Source organism: Artemia sp. Qi Xiang Cuo, chromosome 6 (genome assembly GCF_049724085.1).
Source record: "Artemia sp. Qi Xiang Cuo chromosome 6, ASM4972408v1, whole genome shotgun sequence".
In the NCBI taxonomy this organism is placed as follows: domain Eukaryota; kingdom Metazoa; phylum Arthropoda; class Branchiopoda; order Anostraca; family Artemiidae; genus Artemia; species Artemia sp. Qi Xiang Cuo.
The window spans coordinates 33856362-33868512 of record NC_142799.1 but is presented as its reverse complement, the minus strand read 5'-3'; the positions used below and the strand labels follow the sequence as shown (position 1 = coordinate 33868512).

At 35.2% G+C, this 12151-nt stretch overlaps 1 protein-coding gene across 5 annotated transcripts in view; it reads right to left on the bottom strand.

Moving 5' to 3' along the window:
• Positions 1 to 12151, bottom strand: part of LOC148951151 (uncharacterized) — an 86971-nt gene that overhangs the window by 6311 nt on the left and 68509 nt on the right. For all 5 annotated transcript variants that reach the window (XM_089090677.1, XM_089090674.1, XM_089090678.1 and 2 more), the window contains exon 9: positions 9983 to 10173. In XM_089090677.1, coding sequence (XP_088946803.1) covers positions 9983 to 10173 — 191 coding nt within the window. The remainder of the gene's footprint in view (positions 1 to 9982; positions 10174 to 12151) is intronic.

Here is a 12151-nt window from a genome sequence, read left to right as displayed (position 1 = left end):
TAACTATTATTTCGATTAATCTTTTATAATAAAAGTTTATTGGGAAAATAAAGTTGAGGAAATTTCAAAAAAGAGCCTGAAACCCTTTAAAATGGCGCCCAGTTGAAGTGAAAAGTGCCCCATTTGAATCAGCAAGGTAGAAAACCTAGTAAGGGGGAATTACAGCCCCCCCCCCATGTTAAACTACCAGGAAACTGACTTTTTTGTTGTGGGAAGCACCGATTTGCCTCCTTTTTCTCTTCTTTTTTTTCTTCACCGATCCGTCTCCTTTTTTTTCTCGGGGCTGATCTTGTTGAGCCATGTGGACGTAGAATCTTGGGAGAGGGTTTGGTACTTATTAAGAATCCAGTAGTCACGCGAGAAAGACTGCATCGAGAAGGACCGAGATGCTTGATGAAAAACAGGTTTTCTCTACCTTTGAGGTGTTGGTCACTCCGTGACAAAAATTTAAACTTTAGTTTTTTGGGGTTAAAGGGGCAACAAAAAGGTACCTAGGTTAGGTTATGTATTTAATATATGCTATGCTTTACCCCCTAATGTGCAAACATATAGCCTAAATTTGTTTCTGAACTATTATACTTTCATCTTATTTTGTTTTATTTCATTAGCATTAACGAAACTTCACCTCTCGCGTGACTACTGGATTCTTAATAAGTACTGAGGGTTTGTTTGAAGAGAAATGCCCATATCTAGTGCCTTTTTTCAAAACCCTAAGCAGGAGGTTTCTATGCCCCCCCCCCATCTTGAAAACAAGTAAAAAGATTTTTTTCACAGTTGTTGCCATCAATTTGAACTTAGGCAGCCGAAAGCTGAAAGCCTTGATCAGGGCTGTGCGAAGCTTGAAAACGCATAACTAGGAGTATTTTGTCCTACAGTTAGATGAATTAGGCTATCAAGGAGACTTAAGCAGAACATGTTAATTAAGCATAAGTAAAAGAACAATATTTCGCTTTAGTTGTTAGCATTATGTAGTTCACTATATTTGAATTTTTTTTTCTACTAGTGTTGGCAGGCTACCACAAGATCGCAAAGAAAATTTTAATTGCTTAATTGAAAGCTACTTCCTCATATAAATTCGTCTTTAGAAACCCACGTTCGATGAATTCGAATGGAAACTAAAAGTTCTAGTGCTCTTTTTAAGCGACCAAAAAGATTGGAGGGCAATTATCCCGCCTTTCAGGCCCTTTTATCCCTAAAATTGTCCGAACTTTTTTTTAGACAGTCATTTTGTTCAGCATAGTTGAAAGATCCAATAAATGTGTCTTTAGGGATAACATAGGCCCCCACAGTCCGTGGGGAGAAGCCTATAAGTTATAAAATTTGTCCATTGTTCACGTATAGTATTTATACAGACATTTATACCGACATTTTTCAGACGGGAAGTATACAGAAATTTTTAGGGGGTGGGGGGGGGGTCTATAGGGAAAATTTTTCGTTGGGAAGGAAATTTCAGGGGGTGAACTTCCCACGGAAATTTTGCATTGGCAAAATTCCTATACTACAAAATACTTTTTATTTGTCTTACTTTCTCCTTGTCAACTCAATTTTGCATGTGGAGATTCTCTGGGGGAATTATCCGGGGGCTTTTTTCAGCGTGTTTGGATTTCCTGAAACAATTTCCACAGAAAGGGGTATTTCCGGAGTGATCGAGAAAACGATTAAAAATTAAAGTGTTTTTTAAATTTAAGTATTCTAAGGAGAATTTTTCAGGCTGAATCGTCCGCTAGAATTTCACGAGGGGGGATTTTTAAGCTAGGATGGGAATTTTCCGGGGGGGCGCAGTTTACACGGGAGTATATTTCGACGGAGGATTTTCCCGTGAGGAGGGGGGATTTTCATGGAGGATAATCCGGATTTACCGGCATTATTTGAAAAATGATCAGAAATTAAATATAAAAAGTAGATTTTTCAGCTGAAAGTAAGGAGCAACCTTAAAACTCAAAACGAATAGAAATTATTTCGTATATGAAGGAGTTGCCCCCCTCCTCAATACCTTGATCTTTACGCTAAAGTTTGACTGATTGGCCCATTTTCTCTAAGACCGAGTCCTGAAACACGAAAGCCGTTTAATTAGAATAGGAAGCTTTATGAAAAGTGCTAAAAGCTTTAGCGTGTAGAGCAAGGTATTGAGGAGGGGGATAACCCCTTCATATACGAAATAATTTCTGTTCGTTTTGAGTTTTAATGTTGCGACTTACTTTCAGTGAAAAAAAAGTTCTTTTTTTTAAATTAATAGCCTTATAGAACCAATATATTACATAGTTAACATCCAATGGAGAAAAAAAAAATAGAAGGACATGTGGCTTGATAATATTTGAAATATATGCAAACTGGTTGTGTGATTGAAAATTTTCGATTGTTCATTTATCACTCAAAGCAAAGAAAAAAAAATCACAAGGATATTCATGAAACAAGATTCCAGAAAAAAAAACTATTGTTCAATTCCTAATAAAAAATCTAAAAATTTTGGTGAGTGTTCATTATGATGATATCCGAGGAAAGAGAATTGAAAAACACGCAAATTTTCATTCTATATAATAAATTGACCCTTGAATCCTGTATTCCATTGCACTTTACTTAGTGAGTCCTGTCATTAGGTTGGTTGCATATTGAGTCTCAATCCTAAGAAAGAAAGAAAATAAGTGTAAGCGAGAAGAATAGAAAGTGTCCTTAAAAAAACAATTCTAAAATACAGGGAATGACAGAGGAAGAAAAGAAAAAGCGAGAAATATCGCCTTTCCATAAAAGCAAGGTTTTTTTTTCTGGATTACGAAATAAGAAAATTCCTGACTGTTTGACTCATTCCTGACTGTTAATTCTTTTAAAGTAATTCAACAGAGTAATAACACCAAATTTTAATATAAAACATTGATCCAAAAAAATATTAAAAACAAATAATTTTGCATCCATCTGTTCGAAAAAATTATAACTCCAAGATTAGTGAATAAATGCACATTTTGTCATGTAACACTTTACACCATATTTACACCATTTGTTCACAAATTTTTCCGTTCTGAGCATCTTCTGTGGGTAACAATTTGGACCACCAGTCCTTCTGAAAGTATTAGTCACCTTATTTGATTGGTAACTTGTTCTAAAATCACAGCCACTGAATTTTTGTTGTGCTTTCCTTTCACAGTGGCAACGTCTCCAAGTCTATCTTTTATCCTCCTTTTTTTAAATTTGTTTTCGCTATTTGGCCATCCTTTACAATTTCAAAACCTTTTGATTCACTATTATTTAGATGTCTAATCAGCTTCTGATTTTGGGTCTTATTAGAAATGAAGTTGCAAGTACTAATCAATTTATATGTTGGTGCTTCCATTGACATTGTATGGACAGTTTCATTATTGCAAGCTAAAAAAACTAAACATTCTTGACAGTTACAAGTCACCTGGCAAAGAGTAAGGCATTAAATAAGACTTTAACAACAGGAGATATAAGCCCCCCCCTCCTTAAAAATCAAGAACTTGCCTCACAATTAGACAGCTTTCCAAGACTTGATTGCTAAAACAAAAATGAACTTTTTTCCCTGGTTTGGCTGTCCTCCCCCCAATATAAATTGATTTTTGTGTCCTCCCGTTGCTTTTACTGTGCTCCTTAAGACAAAGTCCATCAAAATAATCCATATAAAGGGGGATAGAACCAACCCTGCTTAATACGTGATTTGATACAAATCCCTGATTTCATGCATTAACAGTAGCAATGTTTTTTTCCATGCAAAGTACTTATCACTTAAATGTATTTATCTGGTATATAATATACAAGCTTGCGACCTTTGCTAAAGTTCTTCTGTCAGGTGAATCAAACAATTGCTCATTATCTATTAAACTGGGGACTAAGGGGGTTTGATGACTTAGGCACTTCTTAATTATTAATCTAAGAGTAAAAATTTGATTGCATCCTCTGCCTTTCCTAAAATCACATTGTTCTTCTCTTAAAACTTCATCTAAAGCTGTGGTTCCCAACCGATTTTGGCCAATGTCCCATCTAGGCATTTCAAAAAAATATTGATGTCTCCTCCTCCCATGATATTTCAGTTTTGATATTTAAAATTTTATGCGAATTCAGCTGAAGGAAACTTAAAATGCCATTACCTTGGTATTTCTTTGTGGGTTGCCCTCCAGGCATATTTTATGCTAATAAAAATATTGTCTACATAAAACACTTTTTATAAAATGTATGATGTTGTTCCAATGCTACCATGTATCTTACTCTTAAAATACAAATGAATCTGACGTCGTTCACATGAAAATTTTTTTTTTTTTCAAATTAAGGCTCTAAATTATAGTCAGCCAAAGGGTGCATGTCCAACCTATGACCCACCAAAATATTACCATGCCCCACTGGTGGGGCCTGCATCCCATGTTGGGAATCACAGATCTGCAGTGTCTCTAAGTCTTAAAAGAATCATGACTCTAATTATTTTGCTTTCTACAGAAACCAAGCTAATGCCCCTATCATACCAAATTCACTCATCTCACCTTTCTTTTAGAAATTAAATTATATTTAATTAAAGTTTTCCTAAAATTTTCTTTTCCTATTACTTTTCATGGTTTAGCAGCATCCCAAAATGTTCTGCCAATCTCTTGTTAAGTCTTTCCTTGTCACTAATTGTGGCCGCGTTCCTAAGTTTAACTAGGACAAGTCCAAATTGACTATTCCCTCTCAATTTATTAACATGACAGTACATTATTTTACTATTATGCTGTCTGGCTGCATCTTCCAGATCTTCAGCAATTTTATCCATGACCTCTGTCAACGTCAGACCTCCTAAATTCATATCTTGATGCTTTCTCCACTCTCTTTACATTGCTTTTATGTTCAAGTGATTTAACACTCAAATAATTTTTATAAAAGCCCCTCCTCCTCTCTATTAAACATAAAGCATTTTCACTAATATTCCAGCTCCCCTCCAATACTTGAAGAGAAAAATTCTTATATAGCCCATGCCCCCTGGCTCTCCAGATGTGGAACCCTCATGCCCCCCACAATAAAATGCTGGAGCTACACTCCAGGATATCATCTATCCTGTTTTTACTGACCTAGGCATTAAAATCCCCTGATAAAAATACCATATTTCTACTTGCTATCCTTTCTATTTGTTCCTGTAGCTGTAAGTAAAATTCATCTGATACTACTATCTCTACCAGTTAGTTCTATGTGGGCATATACTACTATGGTAGATACCCTGCATTTTTTGTAATAAAATAAACAACCAGCATTCTATTATTAATGCCTTCCCACCCTAAACAAGACTTAGCAGCTTCCTTATTCATCACGCGTGACAAACAAGAAAAAAACATATAATTAAATACCTGAGAAAAGAAGCAAAAAGGGCCAACGCAAACATTTTGGCAAGGACCTCCACCAAGCTGTTTTCACTGCTAAAAACAATAGAAGAAAATCTAACCAGAGGTACAAGTTAGTTTTTCTTCTTTTTTTTTTTTTTTTTTTTTTGAGCACCGAAGCCGGCTTGGGTATTTCCTGCCGAAATATCTGCCTTTGTCCTTTTTGCTTTTTTTTCTGTCCACTGGCTGATATTACCCTCGTTTTCTCAAGTGCTTAATTATATTATTTGTTTTTTCTTGTTTGTCTTACGTCATGTATAGCCAGCGTGGTCTTAGAATGTACACTTCCTGCATATGCACCCTATTCTTCCTGCCGAAGTAAATAAATTCTATGTCTCCTACCCCTGGGATAGGAGTTTCTGAAGCTCCTCCTAATAAGTCCAGGTTGAAGTGTCTGAACTTGTCAGTCAATAAAATGGTTTTTTGTTTAATGTTCTAACATTTCAAGTTGCAATTTTCGTATTCTCTAAATCATTGAAATTATATATAGCCTCCAGAAAAGCAATGGTCACACAACCAGTGCAGGACAGGGACTGACACATATTAAGTCTACACAAAGCCCTTAAGCTGGCTTAGAACTAGACAGCAAGAAGTCCAAGGACCTCCAGTATGAATGAAGGCTTGAGTCAATCTTGGTGCCATCTTGGTCAAAACATAGTTTTCCATACTTGGTGATGCTCTTCTATCAACAAGAGTCAAAATCCTGCACATGCAATTTCAAGCCTATTACCTCCGAGTCATTATATATTCATGCCTACAAATATTATGCTACTATGGGGAGGCAACCCATAATAGATAAGTTAGCTAGGAAGATGTCTCTCAGCCCGAAAAAGCCCGTCAAAACAGACCGAACCCAGAATTACTATCCGTTAATCAGAATCCAGTGTAAATGCTGTTTTGTTTACTAGGCATCAATTTCCTCAAAGGGGTGCCCCTCTTCAAGTTCACCCTGGAGTGCTGTTATCAGTCATAGTTTTAGTTAGTATAGCTTGTGAAAGGTTCACCCTGATGCCAAGAGGCTACACAAGCAGGATATCCCTGTCAAGGATAGGGATGAAGAAAGGAGCTTATGATGGAGCAAAGACCCCAAACTGTCTCACAACAGTAGAACAGCTCCAGCCTTTTATACCCAGCCTATCCTCGTAAGGGTTATATGCTAAGTGTTATGATTTAACAAGATTTTAGAAAAAAAAAGTTATCATATACAGGAAATAGTATACATCAAAAGTAAAATCAAACAGTTCGTGGTAGCGAACTGTAAGTAAGGGGCGACTCGGTTCAATAGTAACCAAAACTCGAAAAAACAGATTCAGCCTATTATTCTGATTCCAGATATATAAGATTCATAAAGTTTAGTGGCACCCATCAAAAGTTACCAGCCTGAGATAATTTGCCTGATTTTTTTTTCGATTTTTTTTTCGGGGGTTTTTTTTACTAATTTTTGACTCAGTTTTCGACTAATTTTACTGATTTTTACCTAGGTTTTACTAATTTTCGACTTATTTTCGAGTCGGTCAAAAATTTCGGGGGGGGGGGGGGTGCAAACCGGGTAACCCCCCCCCCTGGATACGGCCTTGGGAGAAACACTCCTCAAAAATAAGAAATCTTAAGGAAAATCACACCTTCAGATTCAGCGTATCAGAGAACCCTGCTGTAGAAGTTTTAAGCTCCTATATATAAAAATGTGGTATTTTGCATTTTTTGCCAGAAGAAAGATCACGGACACGTGTTCCACGATCGAACATCCTTAACTGGATGTTAAAGGTGTTCACCCTCTCACACCGACACCGCCCTTAAGGAGATAAAGGCTATTGATGGCGCATAGGGCGTCGAATCGATGTTTCAGTTGCTGGGCCTTTTTTTACAGGGACAGATCGCAGGCATGTCACCCAACCTTGCAGCAGCGGGAATTGAATCATGGGCCCCATATTGCCAATCAAAACATCAATCCATCGTGTTACCAAAGAATCTAACCCCCTTAGTAAGTGAAAAATAAAAAATCCGCTTTGGAAAAAAACCGAACGAACAAAATTTCATTTATTGTCTATTTTTATGAAAATAATTTATTTTTTTGGTGAATATTCTTAAAAATAGAGATAATGGCATATCCCTCAAAATCTTTATTTATCTAAAAAAAAGGTACACATATCTTGGGCGAAAATTTAAGAGATGTCAGAAGTAAAACCTATATTTAATGTCCTTGAAATAAAACTTGTTTGATTTCTTAGATATATTTACAAAGTTAAACAAAAATCTTTTATTAGGTATATAAACAATATCGAGCAAAAACCAATGTTAAAAATAAAGCTTTTCTTACGGAAATAAAGAGCGAAGTTGAAATCTAAAACGAACAAAAAATAATAACACAAATTTCGAGTTGAATTTGAAATTTTGGTCCAATACCGCGTGGAGCTAATAAAGCACAAAGGGCCAATAGGGCACTAAAAAGGTGAATGGTTGCCCTCCTATCGGTTTTGACGCTTAAAGACAGCATTAAGACTTTCAAGTTGTGGTCAGATGAGTCCTTCCTCCCAGTTTCTACGACCATCCGTTCTAAGATGAGGATGTCAAAAAATTAAATATATATGAAAGAATGAATACGCGGGAGAGATCGTTATTCACTCATTGAATGATACACCGTTAACGGATTGAAGAATGCTAGGCAGTTCCAAATTAAGTTATTTATTTCTGCATGAAAGGCCATTTTTCCTATTTTTCTGTGTCATTTTATGGGAAAGGTATAAAACTTCTTAAGCCTACTAATCGAACCTACTCTGGCTAATTTGAAGTCTGAGTCTTAGGAGATATAATAAGAGTTGCAACGAGCAAGAGTTTTTTTTTTTTTTTAGAGAGTTGCAACTTGAATTTAATCTCAACTTTGTTGCCCATATCCAAGTCAAAATGCAAAACATGATTCAAAAATGTAAAAACGTAAAACCGACGTGGAGGAACAGATTTAAAAAAAAAATCTGGAATTTCCATACTTGCCAATTTACTTTAAGAGCCTTTCTTGAATTCATAGTACTTTCACTTTTATCAAATCCGTAATTTTTTTTCAAGTTACCAGGTTTTACTCTTGATTTTTTTTCTACGTCCAGGGGAAAAAATTTTTTTTTTTTATATCATTCTTCAAAGATCACTAGCGCAAAAATTTATCTTGCTCTTTTTTCGAGTTGGAGAGAAAGACATGTTTTCATAGCAAAGGAAAAATTAACATTGCAGATTTGCAGTGCATTCAGGAACCTTAAAAATCTTAACATTCCAAACCTTAAAAATTTAACTTCAATGATTTGAGTAGGATTTAGCCTTATTTGGGCAGTAGATATATTTATGAAAGTCTCACTTTTACAACTCCAAGCTTATGAAGGCAGTGTTATTTGAAGACGGTTGAGTTGGTTGATGCTTAAAAAAAGAAAAAAAAGTAATTGTGCACCAAGAATCCCAATCTGAATTAAATTCTAGAATAACAAACGAGAACTACTACCTTTGTTAGCCACTTTCTAAATATAAAATCACTGCTAAGACAACTGTGCTGAGCCCCCTGCTAATAAGACAAAAAAATTAATCAAAAGGCCACTTCTTCTGAAGGGCGAATCCTTTGCACTAATTTTAAGAGTGCTTCTTGCTTCAAGTAACCTTTCAGCTACTATAAGGAGATTTTTTTAAAGAAGTTAAACAAAAAAATTTAATCAAAGGCCGCCACTTGTTCTGAAGGGTGAATCCTTTGGACCCATACCAGCAGATTTTCTCCAGCCATTTATTCGAATAGATGCACGCCATCTATGCAAAAGAAAAAAGAACAATATAGCATTCATGAGCACCTTTTACGGATAAAAAAAAAACTTCAGGTTCATTACACTTGTAGGGTTGGCTCTTCTTTATCAAGCTAAGCAAGAGAAGCCTATTTGTTTAAGCGTTAGGCAATATTCTTGATAGATTTTCCGGAATAATAGAATGGAAGATTTTTTTAAAAGAAAACATTTTTGGAACTGGAATAGAACGGGGTAAACACTTACTGAATACTATGTTTGCTGGTTTTCTTACTTTGCGTTCGTATTTCCACTCACTTTCATTACCCGTTGATTCATAATGCCAATTTATAACAACAAAAGCCCAACAAAATCAGCGGAATTAATGTTTGGTGTTGGGCCGTGTCCAGGCATCAAGGGAAGGAGGGAGGGGGGAAGGAGTAAGGGTTAGCGATGCAAATAAATTGAAAACAAATATAAAATAAATTAAATCGAGGTTCTTCAATAAGAATATAGCAAGAACTTTGTTTTTGTAGCTGCTTTATAAGTGAAATCTTGCAACAAGATTACATCAACAAGCAAGCCATATTTAATACGCATACACTTAACAACAAAATTTTGGAGTTTCTGTACGACCTTAACAATTATTAGGAAAAATCATGGAAGTAATATGGAAAATCATGGAAGTAATTCCATGAACTACTTAGAAAATTACTTCCAAAAATCATGGAAGTAATAATTTAATTCTACGAATTTAAAATACCACATATTCTTATGTATGATGATGTACATTCTCTTACCTATATAAAAATTTCTGACCATTTAAGATGAATAAGTTGTGAGAAAAGTAGTAAGAAAAAACAAAACTAAACATATACTTACAAAAACAGAGACTGATTCCTGTTCAGATACAGACAGCCTGTCGATATTATGTGCATAGGACATAAGAACATGGTCCCGTCTATCTTGGTGGAGGATTAAAATAACGTCATCTTTCAGCGCGGCTACCGATAGAATATTCATCAACCGAACTCTGGCATCTATTGGAATGTCAGGCTCGCGAAGGACTTTACCTGAAATATATAGAGTAATAACAAAATACAACAGCTTAAATGCGCCAGCTTAGATCTAACAGAACTTCTTAGTTAATCCTTTCCCAGCTGTCTGCCTAAATTATCCAGGTTGCAGCGGTAGCTTGTAACCTAGTAAGAGACGATCATGTCCCATACTAAGAAATAAAATAGCACATAGTTCTTAAAAATAGAGTTAGATCGAAGCACAAAGAACACTATTAGAATCGCCTTGTTCAAAACCCTTACGTAGGAAAGTTACAGCTCCTTGGCTTGAATAATAACTAAGAAAATCCATTTGCTTGAAAAAGAAATTTAAAAAATATGAAAATTTGCTTGAACTGCTATATTCTGCATCGACGGCATCTGTTTTTTCCGTTTTTTTCTGCAGCTAGCGGGGCACTGGAAAAGCATAGAGAGCTAGCTCTCTAATGGCTTATTTTAAAGGTAATTAATCTATTTAAAAAATTCTATAATTCTGTAGTAGAAAATGTACTTCAAAGAAAATCTTACTTCAAAGTTATAATTGTCTCCTGGAACTAAACATATTTTTTTTGCTTAACTCCTAAAGCGCGTATCTTAATAACGTTGTGCTATATTTTCATGAAAGACAAAAAAAAAAAATCAAATTTTCTTTTATTTTAGTTCACTCGAAAAAGTCATAGATGACCTGCAGTCAGATTTAATATTCCTATACATACACCACTATTTTTAGCGATTTGGTTTTTTCCTTAATTTTTTTTCTACAGTTATTTCAAGCCATTCTTATTCGTAACATAGTGATCATTCCTTTTAGCTGAACCGGCGGCAAAGCTGAGGTTGACCACGACACAGACAGCGAAAGAAGAAGGATAAAACACTTTCGATAAGTAATTATAATTATCTCAAAAATCAAGTGATCACCTTGGCATAGCGAATTCTAATTCACGGCAAATAGGAGTTTTCCATAGAGGGGCAGAACTTAATATATTGTGTTTAAGGCGAAAATATACCAATTTAATCCCCACCCCATCGTCAAGGTGACGGGAGGACCCCCTTTCCCCTACCCTTTCGAATAACTGATCATTTCAATCCTTTTTTCAAACACATCTTTTTTTTTGTAGTCAGTAAACATAAGTTATTAATCAACAAAGAATAGTCCATAAATAAAAACACATTTTCAACAATGTGTCTCCATCTCAAACCCAATAAAAAATCTTGTATATCCCCACCAGCAGAAAAACAAATATATTTACATGCCAACTTCAAACCTAAATAAACTTAAATTAAACTGAAAATAAACTGAATATTTCTGGTTTGACTTGGAAACACCGTGCTGGTTGTGGCGCTAATAGCTTTTAAGTTCCCCTTTGAGGACACTGTTAAAGAAACAAAGATTTAATCCTATTTTAGTTCTAATGTTCTTTGGTACAATGCAACCGCGTAATATAAAAAGGCAAGGTCTAAAGAGTGAAAGCATTTATTACGGCTGACTTTTCAAAAAAAGTAGAGTCAGAACCGCTATACTTTACCCCCACCTCCTAATGTGGAAATATATAGCCCAGATTTGTTTCTAAAGTATTATATTTTCATTATATTTTATGATATTTCACTAGGATTGAGCGTCAAAGAAACAGGTTCTAGTCAAATGAAGCACCTAAGTGAGTGGCGTTTAATACACAAGTACTTTTTTTTCCTTTGGGGTATAATTTAGCTGCAACTAAAACTTTTGAGCTGGAATTAAATAGCGTATGTTTAAATATTATATGCAACGATTTTTTTTTATGTCTGTCGTCCAATAAGCTCTTTGACTAATATTAATGTAATTCGTCTGGTTTGGCTGTCTTACGAATTGCTAAACAAACAGACAGAGGAAAAAACAAAATAGGATAGATTCCAGGCTGAACCCTAACATGAAGAAATTTTAAATAGAACAGCTCAAAAAGAGTCAGAGCGGTTCTGACTCTCTGAGTTTTTTGAAATTCTCTAAAGAATTTCAGCT